The 23203-nt window shown below is 39.4% G+C and overlaps 1 protein-coding gene across 5 annotated transcripts in view; it reads right to left on the reverse strand.

Moving 5' to 3' along the window:
• The window catches only part of BACH1 (BTB domain and CNC homolog 1), a 29647-nt gene extending 15884 nt beyond the window's left edge, over window positions 1–13763 (reverse strand). The window contains exons 1-3 of one of the 5 annotated variants that reach the window (XM_062002127.1): window positions 13604–13763; window positions 3190–3359; window positions 1492–1789 (exon numbers count right to left, since the gene is read on the reverse strand). In XM_062002127.1, the coding sequence (XP_061858111.1) occupies window positions 1492–1731 (240 nt within the window). In that variant the 5' untranslated portion in view covers window positions 1732–1789; window positions 3190–3359; window positions 13604–13763. Of the gene's footprint in view, window positions 1–532; window positions 619–1491; window positions 1790–3189; window positions 3360–13270; window positions 13462–13603 lie in introns of those variants that run through there. The other 4 variants (XM_062002135.1, XM_062002118.1, XM_062002144.1 and 1 more) reach the window with 4 other exon arrangements.
• Window positions 13764–23203: the final 9440 nt, after the last annotated feature.

A 23203-nucleotide genomic window follows, 5' to 3' on the forward strand; every position in this document is an offset into this window, starting at 1 on the left:
TTTCCTACCACTTGAGAGAAAAATTCTCTTCAATATCAGAAGTTTTACACTAATTTCCCTCTTTTACCCCAGATTATGGCTTTGTGTCCCTCAGCACCTTACTTCCCTTCAGCTCCCACCATTGCTTTTAATTTGAGACACATTCAGGCAATCAACATACACTTCTTTTCCTAATGACTTAATAAGAAGAAACGAACACATACACTAAGAAGGCCAAGTATAAGTGACATAGTGCTATTGTACTGTAATGTAATTGTGTAGCAAACTCACTTATGAATAGAAAATAGCAAAGACCACCAAGGCTCTTTAAAGAGACCACTTCATTTCTTTTAGTTTTCTGCTTTTCACAAAGATTGTAGTAACGGAGAATCCTCGTGCTTATCTCAGTATGTTACAAAGCCAGTGAGGTAGCTACATTACTGAAGTACAAGCTTTCTGAATAACCATCTTCACATTAACATTCTACTCAGTCTTGCACATGAAGAAGTCTATGCCATCTCCAATGTCACTATAAATATTCATTGATGCACACCTTTCCTCCAGCTTTCATGATTGTCACTGAGTTGTCCACAATTTGCATGCTACTTCCCATTCCCAAAGCAGACTGCCGTTAGTCACCTAACAAAAAGCCAACAATTATTTAAAAATCAACTCTTCAGATTACTGCTACCAATGGGGACTTAGAGGCTCTTCACTTTGTATCTACAAGCACAGCATTTCACATAAAAATCCAGTCACTTGCTTGCTTCATGACTCTTAATATCTATCAGAATTTTTGAATGTTCAGAGAATAATAAATTTTCTTTCCTATGAATGTCAGGTTCTGGCTCATTCCTGCTAATGCCTTTGAATACAATCTCATCTAAGAATGTATTTCAGGGGTAAAAAAAGACAGCAAGGAATTGTAATACATTTTTAGTCTTACAAGCAATAAAACACAACAGAAGAAAAAAAAAATCAAGCTGCTAAGGATCACTGTGTAAACAGGATGGGGAACTGAGTAGAAGAAAAATTAACAACAGTAAGCAGCAAATAAGGAATATAAGCACAGTTGTAGTACTCAAACATATGGACCAAATCTTAATGACATTCATTTTAAGATATTACCATTTTAAGCTTTGTTTATTTACTACTCCAAAAATAGTCTCTTTTCATATGAGGACTAGTTCTGCAATATCTCTTTACCATTTAAAGCCTGTTTTTGACAAATTTCCATGCTTTGAATCAGGTGCACAATTTTTAATGTATACTTGATAGAAAAGATCTCCCCCATATACTCCCCAAGACAGTATTCACTTCAGTCCAAGATATACACTTCAATCTGCTTTTACCACAAGCAGTGGCAGCTTTACAACTCAGAAATTTCTTCCCTTAAGTTTTCAACTCTCTCACCTTAACTTCTCAGTTAATCACCAGCCTATTGTGAATCAGAATTGAAGGAAACAGATCAGAAGCACTGGCAGGTAAAATACAGAAGGGAGTGACACTCACCTCTTCCGGTAAAGTGATGATAAGATCAGTATCCACCTGGCCCACAATTCTTGAAAGGAAGTAACTGCTGCAAGCTGCAAGCACAGCTTTGTGAGCCCGAAATCGCTGATCTTCCACTAAAATAGTAACATCACAAAGAATATCTTGCTTTCTCTGATCATCAAGACTGAGAAGTATATTGGTACTATGTACTGAAGATTCATATGCAAAAACCACACTGTTCTTCTCACTTAGAGACATTCTGGATCACAAATGGTAGTGTAAGTCTCAGTGGAAAGCATGCTTCTGTTCTTCAAATCTGAAAGAAAAAAAAAACCACAAGTTGTACATGTGAAAATCACATCCGACAAGAACCTACAGATACTAAATTATAAGCAAACTGTTAAACATGCATTGCAAGTTCTAATTCCCAAGATTAATACTCACTATTTCACACATGTTAATATATAAATATAGGAGTATTTGCAGTACCCAAACCTTAATCTATATATCTTGAAATACTGCTTTAGTAGTTATATAGACCAAAAACGGGAACAATTTTCATGTGACCTCAGTGATAAAGAATAGATTTTTACTCAGCAAGTGATTAACAGTCATAACCTTACCATAACCATTAAATCATTTAAGCTTTCACTTTTAGTTATCACTACATTCTGCCTCCAACAGCACCAAAAAAAAAAAGTAACAAATAGAAGCATTAAGCCAAAATTAATCAAAACACTACACAAGATACTGCTGTTTACTGAATCAACCAATACAGAGTAAAATATTTGTGTTGTAGCTTCCTCCAAAAGCAGGCTGTCTGCTCAGACATTGGTAAAATGCTCTCATTGCCTCTCTCGTAGGTTGGCATTTTGTTTAAGCAGATTAGTTCACCTACATTGATTCCCTAATGCAGCTTTTCCCCCTTCCTGCTCATGATTATTTGAATTGTCATACTTTGTAAGAGTTTGCTTTCCTGATTGATCGCTATGATTCAGATCATTTGGCTATGGAATGCCTTTGTGCCAAAGCATCAGAGTTCTGAAATAACAGTATTTATTGGATAATAAATTTAAGCTTATGATATTTAAAACCTTGAAATAAATTTTTATGGAACTGTCCTGAAACTATTCCTCAACTCCTAGAATTTGTGAAAACAACAACCAACCAAAGAAGAAATGAGCCCTCCTAGAGAGTGCGAAGTTTAACAGCATTTCCAAGCCTCATCTTTACACTGTATTTATAAATTCCTGTCTTCTTTGAATTGAGTCTTTCTTCCAGTTAAAAAAAAAAAAAGCCCATAAGTACTGTCCTCACATCTAAAGCTCAACGAAGAAACCTCATAGCCAGATTTGGACCTATCCTGCAAGGAAAATAGGGTATTACTAGGAAAAGTGTTGCCTTAACAAAGCAAGCATTTAGATTACATTGGACTATTCCACCCAAGAGTTACTGTAACCGAACACAGTTGCCAAGACTCCCTTCAGCTGACACAGGACTACCCAATCATTACATTGCTCAACAGAGGTTGTTATGATATGCCAGCTCCCAAAAACAATAAAACTGTAGCCAGTGAAAATCTTCAGTTTTCAAACAGGGGAAACTTTCACAACATGGGGAAGGAGAGGGGCACAGCCATTTTTAAACACTGGCTGGGGGTGGGGGGTGGAAAGAAATCATTCTGCCAGCTATAGTGCTAGTTCCTCAGTACTCAACTTATTTTCAGGGCATCCAAGCATTTTTAGTGGTCTTTTGAACAGAAAGAAGAAGGAAAGATCCACGTTTCCAGTGCCAGTAGTAGCACAGCACCAGTCCAGACCCAGTAAAGTGCAGAGCATTCATGTTATCTGTCCTTCCCACTCCTTCATGGAATACTGTATGCTCAACTTCAGGAAAAAAAAAGAAAGCAAGGCTGTTTTGAGGCATTTACTTAAATATGCAAGACTTTGGTTTGTCTTAATAGAAGTTCTGAGAAAAAAAAGTTACACACTAGGCAATAGCTATAGCACACACCATTAACCCTTAAGGACTTGTTTGGAAGCAAAACCACACTTTCAACATTTCCATATACCTAATGACAAGACTATCAAGATTTGTTTTCTTCAGACATATTTTCTTTCCAATTAGTTTAAATGAAAGAGCAATTCATTAAATTCCATTCTTATAACAGCTTACGAGAAGGAAGTAGCACAATATAAACCATATATTCCTAATATCTTTGCTCTATTATCCTTAATTTCTTATATTCCTCAGATATTACAGCACATGCAGTTTAACTACATACAACTTCATATTTGTTACAAGACAATCTTAAAACATCATCAAAATAGAACTGAGGACAAAAATAAATCCAAGGTAGTGGCAAGCACAGGGAAGTACTAAAGATAAGGACATATCTTGGAGTGAACACCTATGAAACTCATGATGAGTGAGATTATGGTTAAAGGCAGGCCTTTAAAGGTGGTTCTTCCTTTCTTCTTTTTAAGTCTCAAGCTCTCTCCATCCTCACACAGACAAGTCATGCATTAAATACGGTGCTCTTAGGTTTTGTCTTACAAAATAATCAGTTCCAATATCCATCTCAGCTCCAATATCCAATACACTTTCACACCATAGAAGACCAAAAGGAACAGTAGGGTTTGTGAGTTGGTTTTTTGGTTTGTGGGTTTTTTGGTTTTTTTTTTTAATATATATGTGCACAGAGGACAGTCAATCCTCATTTGTACTTGAATCCCACAAAGCACCACAACATGCTCTGAAAACAATGTACAGCCTATTTACAGCACTGATACTGAGTTTCCAATGTTGCTGCTGGTAAAAAAAAAATGTCTCAACACAAACATTACTATGTGTTCTTGAGAAGTGAAAAATATGTATTTAATTTGAGCATTAACTGAATTTAACACCTTCCTCTGACAGAATGCTACTTATGAATGCAAAGATTTTGTCAGCCAGGTTATGTCCTCACTATCTTTAAACAGGACACAAGTTTTGAGGCATCCACAATATAAAATGCAGCATTTTTTTTAGCATTTCAAAATTTAGAAGACTCTTAAAGCCCCAAAGAAACAGAAAAAAAAATCCAAAGAAACATATCCCCCCCCACACATCTCCCAAAACAGTAAACTTCCCTCTATGTTCTTTGTAAAATCTAATTACTGTCATATATGATGGAGAGAAATCAAAAGGAAAAGAACAAGACAATTGAAATGGCTGCTGGAAACAAAAAGCATCAAACAGGAAAAGAAAAACATAACTCCTGTAAAAAGCTCTAACGCTTCAGAGAAGTACTGACAGAGGTCAAACTTATGAATGTTTTAATTCTGTTTTCCAGTTGTGTAATAAAGGCATGGTAGCCTTCTAGATTTCTTCCTCCCAGTGCAAGTATCCATTTTACACAGATAACATTTGTAGAAAAAGTCAGATTTCCCCCCCCCACCTCGGTCAATTTGAATAAGAGGAGCAACGAGTTACCAAAGTGATGGGAAATGGATATTACAAACAATAATATGATTTCCTTGGAAGCTAGACTAAAATATATACATTTAAGTACACAGCACAGATATCAGAGCAAGATGCCTATCAGGGTTCATTGGAAAATACAGATCTCATTCAAAACTCGCTCCTATCACGCATATCAAGTTATTCATCAGCTTATATTGTGGAGGTAATTGCAAAGGATAGTAAGTGTAAAGAACTTTAAATATTACACTACAGGTTTGCTCATCTGATTGCTTACAATTGGTAGTAATTGCTCCTAGCTGACTGCAGAACAAGCTAAGTTAGTGGATACTCTACTTCCTTTCCCTTCCTTCCTTCCTTCCCAATCTCTGCTTTAAAGAGTCATTTGGTGTGTAACTTTAGGTAAAGCACAAAATCTCCATATTTGATAGTAAAAGATAAAATAAAAATGCATATATTCCAAAGATGATCACATCATTATGGCTGAGAATAGGTACAGTTGTAATGAACTGTTGTTGCAGTTACAGAAGGAAAATAACAATAGCTAATATTACCTAGAAACAAATAGCATAAGAGTTGGAACATACTACTGGTATAAAAGTCGTAACAGTGCAATATATCATTCATGATAGAGCAAAAGTAGTACTTGATCAGTAGACATCTCTGAAAATTCAACTAGAGTCCTGGAAAGAGTTTTGTATTGCTTTTCACAAAAAAACCCAGACATTTTTATATATATTTGTGGGAGTTTTTAATTGTACATATATTTATACAAATAATACACTGAATTTTATACTATATATACACATAAATAGTAATAATGACAATAAACAGTAAAAGCATTTTACAACAGGTTTTCTTAGCAAGCCACTCCTAAAAGTCAGGATTTAACATAACACAACTTTCTCAAGTATTAATGTTGAGGAGTAACTCTCCCCAAAAACGCATAGCATACGTAAACTGACATATAAGAGAGCATTTCCTTTTCCCTGGGTTGTTGAGCCCAAACTTCACAATTTGCCCTAGTGATTAAGCCCTTTCTGGTTGCAAAAGGCTGACAGGTAGCAATTCCATTCATAACAGAAAGTTATATACCTAACCAGAAGCAACAGAAATAATATATAGATGTTAACACTACATGCAAACCTTAAAAGAATAAAGTAACTGTACACCACCTATCAGATCACTGCAAATTTATCAGCTTGAGGTCAGAGAGTAACCTCATGAGGTTCAACAAGGACAAGTGCAGAGTCCTGTACCTTGGGAGGAAGAACCCTGTGCACCAGTACAGGCTGGGGAATGACCTTCTGGAGGGCAACTCTGCAGAGAGAGACCTGGGAGTCCGGGTTGATGATAAACTAAATGAGCCAGCAATGTGCCCTCATGGCCAAGAAAGCCAATGACATCCTGGGGTGCATTAAGAAGAGTGTGGCTAGCAGGTCAAGGGGGGTTTTCTTGCCTCTGTTCTCCGCCCTGGTAAAGCCGCATCTGGAGAATTGTGTCCAGTTCTGGGCTCCCGAGTTCAAAAGAGACAGGAAAGTTCTAGAGGGAGTCAAGCGGAGAGCTACCAAGATGATCAGAGTACTGGAACATCTTTCTTATGAGGAAAGACTGCAGGACCTGGGAGTGTTTAGCCTGGAGAAGACTGAGAGGGGACTTTTTTAACACTAACAAGTACCTAAAGGGTGGATGTCAGGAGGATGAGGTGACACTTTGTAGCATCTAGTGTCAGGACTAGAGGTCATCATAGAATGGTGAGGGTAATGGACAAACTGGAACACAAAAATTTCCACTTAAACACAAAGAAAAATTTCTTTCCTATAAGGATGAGGGAGTTCTGGCTCAGGCTAACCAGGGAGTATGTGGAGTATCTCTCTGGAGGTTTCCAAACCCACCTGGATGCATTCCTGTGTGACTTGATCTAGGTGGACCTGCTTTAGCAGGGGGCTCGACTAGATGATCTCTAGAGGTCCCTTCCAATCCCTATTGTTCTATGATTCTATGAAATATTAACATAGGCAGCAACTATCCCAAATCACTGCCACTTATCCAGATGTCCACTGTACAACTGCCAAAGAATTCTGGCTTTCCAATGCTCTGATCAAAATATTTTATTGATGAAAGCCAAATATACTAGACAACAAAAATAAAACTGACTCAATAAATAAAAGATACTATTATTCAATGCAGTGAATTAATACTAAGAACTTTAGACTTCAAATGAAGATTTAAAAGTGTCTCTTACATTTTGCAGCAGCGTTAGAACCACCCCCAAATACCATATAGTTTGTAACTAACTTTGAATAACTTCTGAATAATTAATAACTTAAAAAACAGTCAGACAACACCAATTCTGTACACTTGTAGCTGATTTATTGCACATATGCATCACTTTTTCTGAATAAAGATGGCAGAAATCACAGCTGGAGGTGTCTCTGTCTGCCTGACAGCTGCCAGGAACTTTACCACAGAAAAGAGAGAACAGCTAACACACAGCTAAGTTCAGTAACCCCAAGTTAAGACTCAAACACCACAAAAAACTGAAAAGGCTACATACAATATGTTTTGAAAATCATATCAGCTGATGCTGGAAAGATCCACTGGTAGCATTAGAAGGAATTCACAACTAGAAAGAATGACTGAGTCCAAGCAGTGAGATTCATAGGCTCTTGAGACTTTGTAGGACAAACAGCCAAAGACAACTAAAATGGCACTTAAACGGAGATATAGGTTTGAGAGTGAAAAACTACTGTCATCTCTGCTTCTATTTACATTATGATACACCTCTAAATTGTGTGTCAATCAAAATATTTTTTTAACACTAAATGTTTCAATTGCCTTTTAAAATACTAAGTCAGCATAGAGATCCATAGAAATCAATAACAGTATTGCCATTACTACTTCAGCCATATTTTTCCTGAACGTGTAATCCTTTGGTTTCCCAAACTTACAATCTAAAATCTTGGCTATAAATTTAAGGACTCAGAAAAAAAAAAAAATCCAGGTCAAGATACCCACAGGCATTTGGATTCAATCAAGTCCAGATCCTAATGACTGAGAAACACTAGCTGTCAAATAAAACACAAGACTGTAACTTTGTTACCATCACCTGTATTACACTTAAGACTAAGTGGGGTAACAAACCAACACAAAATGACCTGAGATTCCTCCATCTTAAGCTCTGGAAGACAGAAGTGGTACTAACAAGAGCCACACAAAAATACCAAGTAACATCCTATCAAGTCAGTGCTTTCTTTTAAAGAGCAACAGCCTCTTAGTGACTGATTGAAAGTATTTCAGGTATCTCTAAACAGAAGAGCTAATATTTTTGCTCCTAGATTTAAACATCAATTATGTGGCTCTACCATCACAATCAACTCAGTTTACACCTATGTAACTTCATTTGTTTGGGTTTTTTTATCACTTTGAGCTACCATGAATTTCCTGTAAATGATCCAGGACAAAAAAGTAAACAAAACCCCATTCCTTAATCTTTACTTAGGGAACAACTACCCAGTAATATCACACTGGATATCAATCCTCTGCAGTAATCACATTAACTCTCAGTTGAACATGGGTAAAGTTCTTGAAACAAGATAAAGCACTGAGTGAAAGAAGCTCCTCTTGCACAGCTGCAGGACCCAGTCAGTATGCCTCTGCTGAGCTGGCTGAACTTGGGACATAAAGATGCAATTTCGCTTGTGATCATCATCACAATAAAATTAGCGAGATTAATTTATCACCTGACAAACAATACAGGTCTGTTCAGCTACCATCACGTTTGTAGTAAATCTGTACTCTCCAAACACATAAAATTGTAGACCCTTCAAAAAAATCTTGGAATAAACAAAGTCTGGGTGCTATTCCTGTCTACCACACCGATCTACTAAGTAACTTCCAATAGGTCACTGACCTCTGTCAGTTCCCTTAGGGTAGATATTCAAGTTTACTTTATCCTATTAAAAAAATCTGTCATCTGCAGACAAAGTACAAATGGACACCTATCACTTATTACTGCTAAAACAAGACTGTTTGGTTATGAGACAGTTTATTCAAAATACACTGCAAAGGCTTTTTTCTGAAGTTTTGTATCTACGTCCTGGCCCCCAGCTACCTCTCCTTTTAAGGACATGAAGTGATGTTACAGATGAACGCCTACAGCAGTGAAAAGCTGCTGATTCATGTTATGCTGACGAAGAATGAACAAGCGTTTTGGTGGTCATGTTTATTGCTTCTTCATCTTCAGTTCAAAAAGACTTTACAAGAAAAGAGTGATTTTAGAAGAGCCAGAAAGTAAGCTTTGCTACATAAGAAAATGCATTCTCCTCTAACAAGTAGCTCTCATCTTCAGATGGTTAACACATAATTAAAATTCTAAACGGTATTCTTTATTACTCTAAACACCTGGATGATACTGTTCACTGTTTAATTACATAAATGAGCTTTTAGAAATTATAAGGTTGTATTCCTGCAACATAATTCTTACCACAGCATTTGGACTCTTGTCAAGTCACAAGAGAAAATTAAGAAGAATTATGGGAAGTCTGGCAAGTTTTAAGTCTGCACGAAGTGTCCTAATCTGTTTTCCAGGTCTTAAGCCTGGGTATTCACTTTTTTAATATTTGCAAGCTATGTAAGAATCCAGGGTGCAAGGAGATGGGAACCTGGGGACATGAGATTACTAGTAGTCACAAGACTCCAGAAGCTAGGATCTTAAATAAAAAAAAGCAAAGGATCAATACTGTGAAATCACAGAAATTTTCCACAGAGTGGACGTTTGAATAGTTTCTACTCAGAAAATAACATAAACTTCACAGTTTAACATGCTTTTACACATCATAAATTGTTTACTTTTTGGAACAGGGATGAAAATGATATTGTGCGATTTGGTTTGTTTCAGTGCTAAAAAAGTAAATAAGTCTGAAGGGATTTCAGAGACTCCCTCGCAGTAAAATCTCACAATTTACCATCCTTCAATTCTCCTGGTATTCAGAGTTACTCTGAGAAGCCAACAACAATGTACAGAACTCCTAAAGACATGGTTCACCCAAAGGAAAAAAAAAAAACCAAAAAAACAAAAAAAACCCCAAAACACCTAACAAAAAAACCACCAAAAACCAACCAAAAAACCCAAAACCACAACACTCAAAAAACACAAGTAGAAATTGTTTGGGTTTTTTAAAAATGAGAAATAAAATAGATAATAACATAGCCACTTAGGATAAGGGATAAACTGGCATAATGTAAAGCATGTACAACTAACACCTACTGTTCACTTCTGCCTTTAAAGGACAATTGTAATTTCATTTATGGTTACATATTTACTTCTTGCCACAGTATAAACGACATTAATTGTTTTGCTTTAATGTCAGAATCCATTCACAAGGAGGTATGTCAAAATATATATAATTGATACTAAATTAACCATATGTGGTTCTAATGTATCTTACTCTAACTTAGGACACAAGAACCTTGAAGAGCTGAGAAGCAAACATACTGTCGAGTCAAGAAAAATAGTTTTTAGAAATTATCTTCATAATCTTGTTTCTGGTATTAGCTTTTTAACTCCAGTTTGTTCCTACAACTGATCTTCACTGTATGCAAAACTGAAACAAAACTCTATGAATAATTTAGACATAAGCCAGAAAGAACTTCAGAACCATTTCTAGGAAAATACAAAAGTATGAAAGACCAGACTTCAATGAGAGTTCCAGCTAAGATCTCCGCCAAATCACATAAAACTGTGTTTCAGTTTTCCCAGCAGGAAACTGTAGACCATTTCCTACCTGACACATGATGTCACAGTCATACTAGCCGAGCCACAAGTAAGTATTCTTGGGATGATACTTGTATAAAATATCAATATTAAATGACCCGTAACCAGGGATAGCAAACGCTACTTACTTGTGAAAGTATTTGTCAATGGGCCAGGACTGGAATCCAAATAAACACCTACAAACATTAGCCTGACAGTTCGAATGAAGTAATACACAAATTATCTCAACACAATTCTAAAGATTAACTGAATATTCTTTAAGATACAGAGTATTCTGAGTGACTGGCAGCCTAGCTGATACTTCTGCTCTCTGATGTATGTCTAATGATTAAACTAAATTTATTTGTATTTCACCAATGCTTCTAAAGTCAATTTGTCCTTCATATTGCACTTCCCCCTCCTTTTTAAAGCTTCAGTAGCTGACTGGTCAGTTGAGCCTTACCCTGACCTGCCAACTTGCATTTATATAAGTTACTAAGGCTTCCCTTCGTATTACTTAAGAAGAACAAAACTTACTTCCACCCTAAAAAGGGCCTTAACTGAAAAAATAATGCACACCACTGGAGATGGAGTTACTCTGTGATACTGCTTGTGATTTCTTACAGCAAAGTGAGCCTTTATTGCTTTCCCCTCCTCACACTGCTAATCTCTGAATCGGGTGGAGGTGGGGGGCAGGGAAAGCTGCAGGTGGGTTCTCAGACACTATCCCTGCAGTGGTCATACTGGACTGAATGCACACAAGTTAATGGTTGTTTCAGCAGTTATTTTTTGATCACTTAAGGTTTTGTTTCTACCCACATTTGCATCAACAAGTTACCTATGGTTTAACTAAGGATATAAACAGGACTTGTTCTATAAATACCACAAAAAGTTTTTCTACCCCTAAAACCTCCCCCATGAAACTTTCAGTGGTTGAATTCTAAGGGACAACTGAAATGTCAACCTTCAGATACAAAAATGAATCCTCTGTCTGACCTACCACTCATCCCCCTCACACCAACAGTTCAAAGAAAGAGACAAGTCTATAATTAAAAGGAAATCCATGAAGAACCTATCCAAACACCTCTTCTCATCTTATAAAACTGGGAAAATTGAAATGCAGGGGTTGGGTATGGAAATTACATGAAAAGAGACTCTTTGGGCCACGTTTCCCTAAACCATAAGACTGTTATCTGGGACTCATACAACTCACATGCAAAGACCCATCTACTCTATGTCCAATGAGAGTGTCACTTCATCCAAATGATTAGCACATCACAATCCTGCATATTTGAGTATAACACACTCAAAAATACAGTAGATGGAAGTTAAACCTCCACTTCAGCATTTTTATCAGAATCATGCGTGCAGAATCATACATGTGCTAGTAAAGCAAGCTTTCCAACATCCCACTTACTGTGCTTTCATTCACAAGATGGACTCAGACAACAACAGTAGTTTCTTTTTTAGACAAAATTAAATTGGGAAACGTACTCTAGAAGTACTTTTAAAGAAGTCCAAATACTTGGGGAATTCAATTGAGCTAGCTCAAAGTAAGTCCTTGGAAAAAAAAAAGCATGCCATATGGACTTTCTGCTTTCAGTAGCAACTGTTTCTCTTTGCGAACCTGCCACTTCTGGACTTCACTACTTCCTAACATACATGCAGACTGACACATGTTAGGTCATGCAAGAGTAATTATACCATTTAAGATACCCTTACGCTCATAAATCACAAAATAAGATTTGGAATATCTCAGTTGCTTTAATTTGGACTCAATCATATTTGACAGGAATGTACTACTTTGTTTTCTCTTCAGCGTGGTACAACACTGGAGATTAAAGAACTTACCCTGAATACTATAGTATTCAAGAGTGCTGCATAATATTAACTTACAGTGTTTCTGGAATGCAATTATTCTATTACTGGAGCCAAATGTTTTTCACACACTGAAAGTGCCTTCTTGAAGTGAATCAAATTAATGTCTGTCAAAATTTACTGCATGATAAAACTGTACGTGGCTATTTTCCCTTCACCTTTACTGCCAGAATGTTTGCTTTTTCAATTCAACAAACACTTAGAGGGACCAGTCGCACAGGAATTTACGATCGTTGTTATACTGCCATACGAACAGAGAGAACGTAAACACCATTTGACTGAAAAGCTAGTGACGATTCTTTTATAATAAGTACGTTTCCAGCATGCCCCAAAGCATGCCAAGTATCTCGCTGTACAGAACGAGACAGATAGGATTCGTCCCTCGTTGATTACGGTCTAAAACAAGTCTTCCTCAGCTTCTACAAAGGGTTCCAAACACACCAGTTGCACGTTTTACCTAGGCAAAGCGGGATTACTGGCCGGGCTTCCAGTATGGCTGAGCTGCCTCTTTCGCACAGGGACAAGAGACCGCGGCGTGGGAGTCACGCCTGTGTCACCGGAGCGCACGGGCACCCCGCGGAAACCGGGGGAGCGGCGCTGAGTAACGACCGCCTGCTCAGCCCCGCGACGCCGCCGGGCACAGGCCGCGGGGGAAGGAGAGGAGAAGGGAGAGGGAAAATACCTGAGGGAGCGGGAAAATACCTGAGGGAGCACGGCACCGCGCAGGGGGAGCCGGCCGCCGCCCGGTACCCGTCGCGGACGAGACGCCTCCGCCAGCAGCTCCCCCCCACCTGACCTCGCAGCCCTCACGCCAGGACGGAACGGGCCACTGCGCCGGCCGCAGAGGGGCGGGGGAGGCGGGAAGGGGCTCAGCTGACTAACACCGCCCCTACGCACACGCCTCAGCCTCCTCCACTCCCTCTCCTCCTCCTCCTCCGCCCGCCCGCCCGAATGGTGCTGCCCTCACGCCACCACCACTCCTCTAGCCCAACGGTCACCGGACGGTTCGGCTTGGCTCAGCTCAGCCGAACTCACCTCAGCGCCCGCCGCCGCTCCTCCGCGCGGGCCCGCTCACCGGCCGAAGGGCAGCGCGGCCGCGGCCGCTGCCTCGCGCCTTTCTTCCTCCTCCTCCTCCTCCCTCTTCCCCGAGCTCCGGCCGCTCCTGGCACAGGCTGCGGCCCGACTGCGGCGCGCGCGGTCAGGTGACTCTGAACAACATTACCCCCCCGCCGCCCCTGGCCCCCCCGCACACACACCCCGCCCGCTGATTGGACGCGGCCCTCCCCGCCGCCGCGCAGCCGCCCACATTGGGGCACAGCGCGCCTGCGCGCTGCTGGCGGCACCCGGCCGGCAGCCGCTTCCCGGGGTTCCGCGGGGTCCTGCCGTCCGCCTCTGGCGGCGCCGGCAGCTTCCCTGCCACAGCCGAAGCGGCTGCCGTGGGCGCTAGGCAAGGTGATCGTCGCCTCTCTGAAGGCAAGGGGCTCCGCGGGAAGGAAGTCATGGATGTCTCCGCTGCGGCAGCCGTTGCCGGTTGGGAAGTGCTGAACGCGGCGCCGGGCTCGGCCCCCCAGCCGGTGCCTTGGTGTGTCATTCGCGGCGGGACGGGATGGGATGGTAGTGCAAACCACTTAAATTCTTGGAAATGTGGCGCTAGGCCTGTGCTGGGAAGTGCCGCCGTGTGGTTGGCGACACTTCTGAGCCAGGAAACGTCAAACTAAAGGTACCATTCCGAGGCAGCTTTTGTTGGCGTGACCTGACTTGCTGGGCTTATGCCGTGTCGTCTAAAATGTTTCTGGAATCTCAAACCGCGTTGATGTGAGGGCGATTTATCTCTCATGTCGGCGTCCCCCTGACAGACCGTATCCTCCTCTGGGTCTGATTTGTCAACCAGCTATTGAGTTCTGTGCTACGGAGATACAATGTCAAATGAGGCAAAAAAATACTGCAGAGCCAGTTGTGGTGAGGAGATAACCTTCAGCTATCAACACACGCACCAATGCTGGAACTGAAAATAGACTTACCATTGAGTTAGTATCCCTACTGAAAGCTGGACAAGGATGCCTAGTGCCGTGTTTGTATACCGTGCATGCTGTTCTCAGGTCCCAACAAGTATTTATGTGTGATGCCATCTACATGTACAAATTCAGTCTCGCATAGCTAAGGGGACGTCTTAGAAACTGACTGCCATGTGTTAGTCTGTCCGGGTCCGGAGAATTTTCACTACTTGTAGGCTTTGGACCAGATACCAGTGGGTACAAGCTGGAAAAAATAAATACAAGGTTCCATATAAATACAAGGAAAAATTCCTTCACTGTGAGGGTGGCAGAGCACTGGAACGGGCTGTCCAAATGGGTTGTGGAGTCTCCTTCTCTGGAGACTTCAAAACCCATCTGGATGAGTTCCTATTTTACCTACTCTAGGTAGCCCTGCTCTGGCAGGGGATTTGGACTAGATGATCTTTCGAGGTCTCTTCCAGCCCTTGAGATTCTATGATACTTGTCTCTTCCAAAGCAAATTTGAGTAGCACTAAGGTATTTCCTTCTGCTAAAAATAGCCAGAGGGCAGCTTGTTCTCCCCAGTGTAATCTTGGAAGGCAATGCAAAGGAAAACCGATTGAAAGGTGAAAAAAAACCCCTTTCCTCTTTTGTGTGTTAAAGGGAAAAAAACCTCTGGAGAGATCAGAGAGGGGTATGCTCAATCTACCTGTTTATTCAAGGACACTACTGAAAGTAACCTCCTTCCAGAAGCTGCATAACTCTGACTAAAACATTAATGATAGCTAAAGATGTGCTGCCAAAAAATAGTAATGGGAATTGTTATTACATTTTAAGAAGCTTCAACAATTTTGTTTACATTTGAATGATAAGATTGCATTTATGCCTCATCAATTAAACAAGATAAGAATATGCAATGTCTTACTTAAAGTGCCTCATAACTTTCTCAAACTGTTTTTACAGTAGACTTCCAAAACTTCATTTCAGCCTTCTGGAGACTTTTTGGGTAATGTATGAACAAAGATCTTCCTGATAATATTTTGTAATGATAGGTGTGCATAACAGGGGAGGGAGTTCCCCTCCTGTTTGAGTGTAATGACTGACCTTGCATAACTCAGAAACAGATGAAACCATAAGGGAAAATGCTTAGGTCTGAAAAGCACAGAGTGTCATTCTTAAGAACATTTTATTAGAGTACTACATGTATTAATACTTTTTTTTCCACAGAGTTGCTACCTTTAACAATGGCAATCCTAATGGTATTGTTCTTCTATTTACATTCAGTGGTAAACTAGTTAGAAATTACACAGGTGGGAGGTCTGGGGATCTAGAAGAGATTCCACCCCTGCTCAGTGAACCAAACAGTTTCATTTTCACAGCAAAGTAGAAAGGACCTTTTCAATAGCTTTCTTCAAAAGTCCTTATACCAGATTAAAACTGATAACAGACAGGAAATCCTTGTTGCTTTATTAATTTATTTGCTAGCTGAGAGTATTGTTTTGTTTGATTTTTTTTAAGTGGGGAGTGGCTGTGTTTCATAGGCAGGCTTCACTTTTCCTTCAATCATTTCTAAGTCCTTCAGGCTCAGTTTTGTAAGGTGCATTTTGTCACTATTTATTTGTCTCCGCTTCTTTAATTAGATATCATAATTTGCACCCGGAATAAAAATGACAACCTGAAGCACTCTAAAAGCAGATATGCAACCATACCTCAAGTAGCAGTTCCAGATTACTTACTCAAGCGTTCCCAGTTGCTCCAGGCTCTGAGAACTCATAATACTTGTTCTGAAAGTTGTACATGCAGATGGGGAAGTCTGAGAAACAGAAACTCTCTTTTCCTCCATCTATCCATTCAGGATAGATGTTAATGCGTTATCTAGATTTCCACCAGTCTGCCTTTTATGTTACACCTGCTATAGGCCTGGTACATAAACTGTCCCCGTCTCCCAAAGCAACACACCTTTTGTTTTACTTTCACATGTGCCTGGATTCTTAGTCTTTATTGTGGGCTGATACAGGTGACTAACTGTTGCCTTTTGTAACCGATAATCATACAAAACAAATAAAATGAACATCAATAAAGTAAACAGTCTACTGTGTTAGCTGTAAGTGAGATTTGTCAAGCAGTACTTTCTCTGAAAGTCCTGCAGCGAGCAGGATTATATACCTATATCATCATCCACACTAGCAGCTGGGACAAAAATTTTGCACTTATGCCATGCTGGAGCTATTGAAACAAAGAAGGTATTAAATTCAAAGAGTATAAAGAACAACAGGATTGTAGAGGATGGGAGCAGGCATGGAATGGAAGATTCAAAAATATTTGCAGAATTAAGAGCAAGCCTGGATATTCGGTTACTAATTTAAAAATACATACACTTGCGGGTTTTGCTTGTTCGTTTTACTCGATCTTCTAAACCTTCTCTGAAGGAGGTATGATACCTTTAGAATGAGAAGAATCTCCTACGGGGAGGAAGGATTACCTCTCTGCTACTCCCATTTCCTTGGGATTCTCTCGTGAATCTGTTTGTGTGTGTGTTTGTGCCAAAGGAATAAGACACATCCAGTATTTTGTAAACAGAAATAAGCCCTGTGGCAGTTTTCTCCATGTGGAACACAAGTGTTACTCCTATGTTTATAGAGCTCCCATATTTTAATTGAGCAAGAAATTATTGGTGGCCTCAGTTTACTAAATATAGCTGTAGTATACCAGGGGCATGTGAGATATTTGGAATCTCACACAGGATTCAGCAAAGTCACACATCACGAAGGGAGAGTGTGGTTCTCTCTTCCACTCATATGCAGAGTATATTGAGCAAAACTCAAGAGATTTTCAGTTTTGTCAGAGGCTAATGCAGGTTTTCCTTCTCTGACCATTCAATAACTTCCTTGCACCTCATTCAGAAGGAAGCATTTAATTATTTTTACCAAGATATTGCTTAGTACAGAGCTTCATTACAAAATAACATAAGGAATTTGTTGGCAGATAAATTTAAGGACAGCTATTTGACAGTAATATGCAAATAGTGCCTTTCGCTTGAGATTTGGGTACTACCAGATCTTAATATATTCAGTTACTCTTCATGTTTTTGATGACTGGTAGTTCTTGTATAATTCCCAATCCCCTAGTACTTAGGTATGATGAAAGCAGACAAGGGTTTAGATGGTAAAAAATGAATTGCAGAAATAAAGGATGTTCTCAGCGTTTAAACATAAGCAAAAAAACTTGAAATACCCACAACTAGACTAAAAGTTGGTGTTTTTTTTCTGTTTTTTTCATGTCAGATTTTTGTGGGGAAGAGAGAGGAACAGACGAGGGAAGAAATAAATCAAAATCAAAATAAATAACTCAGAAAAAAAAGGATCTCTCACATTGGCTTGAAGATTGGCTACCAAATCTTGGCCCGCACTCACCAGGATGAGATCTTCATCTCTTATTCTCAGCCCTAGGGATGACACAATGCTGACTTCCCACACAAAAGGGAATGCAATTATGGTGTAACAGTTTGCTTCTCACTCATAGTCAAACTGAAGAACTGAATAAGTACTTTCCTTATTGAAACTAGACACAACGGGAGAGAGGAAAAATAAAAAAGTTAATACCTTTTTTTTCCCCCCTCAAAAAAGGGGAAGTAAAACCAGCAAAAAGGAGATCTGGGAGCTAAGCTGAAAAACAAGGAAGTATGTCTTCCTGCAGATGAGTAATGAATATTTTAAAGATAAAGCAATGTAAAAACTGAGGTGATAAATGCTCACAGAATTAGTGAGCCTGATGACAAAGGTAATTAGGAGAAAACAAAGAAAAATGCCCTTTTTTTCAATACTTCTTTTTTCCAAAACGTTGATGACAGTGGGATTTTTAGTCCCATTATATCAAATGGTGTTATTTACCTACAAAGACTGGCTATAGTTCTCTCTCTGATAGTGCTGTTTACTGCTTCTAGCACACTAGATGCACCAGGCTCGGCTAGCATTAGTTTATAGCTCAATTTCCCTGAACTCTGACTAGTCTATATATGCAGTGGCCAAGAGAAATGAAAGTGACCCAATCTCTGGAGGTTAGTTGTGTACTACAGGGCACAGCCTAAAATAAAGAATGTTTAGTCTATCTGTAATATTGTGTGTAATCTTTTCTGCCTTTGCCCTCTCTTCTTATGCTGACACTGGTTTCATACCATAGAAACTTGGCTAATAAATTCTTCAGAAGTAAATTGCAACGTGTCCCAATGCTGAAGGTAAGATTCATCTCACCTATCTTTATCCATCTTAAATTTAGCTGCCCAGTTTAAGCTACTTATCTAGGCTCCTGTGCAGTTAACAGAACTGGACAGACATTTCAGTGGGGTAATTTTTCTCTTCCTCTGGTAGATATTTAAGACAGGTGGGATAAAACTGCTTTTGGAGATGCTTGTCTTATGCCTTTTTCTGTAGCAGGAATGTGGATAACTGGGTTAGGCTAGAGACATAACTCTTGGAGGACTACACGTTAATTGAAACTGTACCTCCATACTTACTTTCTGCAGGATGTTTGGATAGGAATCCTCTTGAGCAAAAGTGTTGTGCAGTCATTTAGAAAAATAGGTGCAAAAGGCCCATTTTCCTTTTGTCATGAAATGTCCATTTTTTTTTCTAGCTGAGTAAGATATTTAGCATCAGAAGAGGGTTTCTGTCTGTGGCCTCTTATCTACACTGCAATATATATGGGTTAGGCATACATAACGAATCCAGCACTTCTGTTGTAAGGCAACTTAGTATAAAGATCACCTCAGTGAGTCAGATGTAAAAGACATGCTTTTGTCCTAGGTGCACCAAGTTTATAGGCACAAATTGAATGCACTGCATATATGAAGTAGTTCTGATGCATTCCTGGAAGCTCTGGCCATAGTGTCACAAGCAGTAAATTCCTTTCATGCATGTGCAGCAATTCCAGTATTTCCCTGGAGCACCAGATTTTCTATTCATACATACAGCAGCTGTGTTGCACATCCTGCAGATGTGCATGCAGTGATGGCAGATAAAGTGGGAAAAGGTCCCAATTGGGACTGGGCTGGTCTCTCTGGAATGACTAATTGAGTTCGGTCTGTCTGGTGTGCTGCACTTGTCAACACTGTGAGCTGTGTCAGGAGTCACCCTTGCTTCATGGGACAGAAGCTGAAGACTCCATTGTACCCACATTCACACCAAATATGATTTCTGTAGGCATCATATAAAAACTGGTTCATTTACACTACTGTAAATGAAAACCAAACCACTCCCTCCTGTGAACTTGTGAACACAAAAGCTGTTTTCTTTTAATCTTCACTTAGATAACTTTTTCTAACTGTAAAATGAGATGTCAAGGAGCTACTATGGTATGTGATGTATTTAAGTGATTGAAACCTCAGGACTATGTCAATATATACAAGCTGAAGATCTGACTCTTATTTTTAAATGGTTTTGACGTCTTTAAAGACATTCTTTTAGAATTAATTTCCATACTGTCTTTTGCTGTATGTGTGTGGTACTGTTCTAATTCCTAAGAGCACACCTGATTATTTTTCACAGTTTCTTACTTAGAAAAGTCTTTTGTTCATTCTAGAAAAGCATAGTGTTAATCACAGGAAAATATTTTAAATTCCCTGTTTATTAAAAAAAAATTAAAGCTTTTCATCTAGATTCATGTTCTAGAAACTGTCTATAAAAGTGATTATCTTAAAGCTAAAGTTAATTTGGCCCAATTTTCATCAAAGCTTCTTAAAATGAAGATTGGTCTCACGGTTAAAACATTTTTTTTAGATATTGTTTTTAAAAACAGCAACCTTAAATTAAATAGTAATATTTCTATAGGCAAAAAAAACCCCTCAAACAAATCCTGTTTTTTCCTTAAAAAGAATGAGATTTTTTAATTTTCTTTTTTTTAATTCTGTGAGAAGGGTTATAAGCCATGTGTAAGCAATGGCAATAAAAAGTGGGAAACAGATTTAAAGGTGCCTAGCTGTGGAAAATAAGAGGTCTGCTTAGATAGGCTGAGGTGGGTCTATGAAAGACCAAAGAATAAGAATTGCAACAGAACAGCTGCAAAAGCCCCACCTGGGTACTTAGCTTGAAAGAGGGAAACGATTTATTCATGAAAAAGATGGATTTGCTTTCCTGGAAACATGGATTAAAACTGGTAATGGCTATAATTTGGTCAGACGGTAATGCCTGATCTGAGGGATCTGGGAAAAAAAACCCAGAAATGTGGAGGACGTGAGGTGAAATTACTCAATCCAGACTGTTTGGACCAGGCATTATTACACAGTGGCTCTTCTGAAGCCTGAGAGGAAACCTTGGTGTATGTGGCAAAGACAGTGTATGTCATCCAGGGCTCTATGAGTATTTGCAGTCTCAAGTAACACTATGGGATCACAGCTGTGTGGGCTTTAGATTAATTAGCTCCCTGCAGCAGAAAACCACTAAGCCTGAACCAGCAGAAGCTTAGCTTTCGGCTGGATACAGATCTGCAAGCAGATTCATGGAAGGACCAAGGTTTTGGGAAGATGGAGGGAGACCTGGTGAAACACCTCACCAGGGGACTGATGATGTGCATTCACAGTACCACAAACTAAATGCATAGCAGCACCCACTGTTTCTGTGTGCCCTTCCCCCAGGAAAGGATCATGCTGGGGAAGAAAGTAATCTCTTCAGAAAATTGCATTTGCTGTACTAGGGAAATAAGGGTCGATCTGTTTTCTTCAATTTATAATACAGTCTATTGACAATCTCCCAAATTAGCAACTTGTGATGGCTCCTCTGTACACCCTTTGTTTAAGAGGACTAAGAGCTGGTAGTGTGTTTTTCCCATGTGTTTCTGTTTCGGGGCTATTCTATTGCTCTGAGGACTCTGCTCTTTATCAGGGCTATCTAGAGTACTGGTTTGTTGCTCTTCTAATAAAATGCAAACCCTCCCCACCCCACCCCCGGCGAAAAAACCGTGGAATGTTCATTATATCTGTGGAAGGAGGTACCCTCAGTTTTCTTAAATGACAAAAGCATCTGTGGACGAGAGAGAAAGAAGGAAAGAAGTGGCTTCTCTCACACACATAAAGATTTGTAAATCTAATACTTGAAACATTGAAACTTTAGACTGATTCCCTAAGAACTGTAGTCATACCCCTGAGAGGAGAAGGATGTTGAGTCATAGTGAAGAAAGGAAAGAAAAGATGAATGTTTTTTCTATTGCAATCATCCCAGAGGTCAGATGCAACCAAGACAGACAGATGAACAAGAAAAACACTGGTTAAATGATTCAAAAGGCTAGGTTTTCTGCATTAGATGGAAATGTTTCAAGAATTCTGAAAGGAAATATGGAAATGAATTGTCATTGCATTATCTCTAAGTGTATTTGCCTTTTGAGTCTAGTGCCTGAAGAAGGATTAATTTTTAAATGTGTTGGTAGAAAATTTCTGAAGGACTTAACCCTTAGGCTATCTGAAGGCTGTTGTAAATATACCAGGACCAGGACCAGAATAGTGAACAATGAAATTGCATCTGCTTTTGGAGATGTCTGATGGTGGCAAAAACCCAAGACAACATATGATCCTTTGCAGTTTGGTATACTGTAATCTTTTTAAAAGTATCTAATTAAGCTACTGTTTTGCTTAAATTAAGTTCTTCTTTATGAACACCCCACTTGCTTTTGGTATGCAGGATGATTACAAAAGTGAATGACATTATGAAGACCTGGCTAAGACTGGAAAGCATAGCAAAATTAGGAGAGAATATCATACATTCAAATGCTTGGCTAGGTTTTAATTCAACGGCATAAGAATTTTATTGTAATCTGCTACTTCTGTATTGATCACACCATGACTTGCCAGAAAGACAAAAGGGATTTATTTTTTATGATGTTCTGCATTTTCTCATTTGTCATAACAGACAAGAAATTGATTCCAAGCCTGCTTCTGTTTAGAGCTGCACATTAAATGCCCCACAACAGAAGCTGTTTCTGGGACTCATTACCAAGCTGGAGCCTCACTTGAGAAGCCAGAGTGATTACTACTAGTTTGTTTGTCACTGTGGTGATCCAGTAAGAGGAGGGAGCCAATCTTCACCCATCTACTGTGTCTATCTGAATTTCATCCTGTTCTCAAGTGACTGGCCAGTCAGTTCATCGTGTGCTTGGGTGTGACTGCAAGCCATGATGAGTCACGGTTTAAGTGCACAGCTCATACCAAAAGAAAAATTAGGCCAATTTTAACTCTACTTTTGATTTTATTGGTAGCTTAGTTCTGTGAAAGTCACAACGAGCCCAAAAGTACTCCACACAGCAAAAGGTTACGCAGTGCACATAGGACATAGAAGGAGGTATCACCATCAACATGGAAAAAACCTCAAAAAAAATTAAAAAAGAAGATATAAATATACCTGCAATTCTATGACTGTAGTAGGTCTGACTGTGATGGAGCCTCTTTTCAGAAACGGAGTATTGGATGATGTCGTCTAGTGGTCACCTATTGTCAGAGGACCAAAGTTGCTGAAAATAGTGAGTTGACAATTGGAACGTGTACTTGCAATTCTGCAACTTGTTATAGAAATGATGGAACTGATTACATAGTGCCATTCCCTTATAACTTAGTTCTTTGGGTTTTGGGTTTTTTCTTTTTTTGTCTTATGAGGTATTG

The sequence above is a fragment of the Colius striatus genome, chromosome 1 (assembly GCF_028858725.1).
Source record: "Colius striatus isolate bColStr4 chromosome 1, bColStr4.1.hap1, whole genome shotgun sequence".
In the NCBI taxonomy this organism is placed as follows: domain Eukaryota; kingdom Metazoa; phylum Chordata; class Aves; order Coliiformes; family Coliidae; genus Colius; species Colius striatus.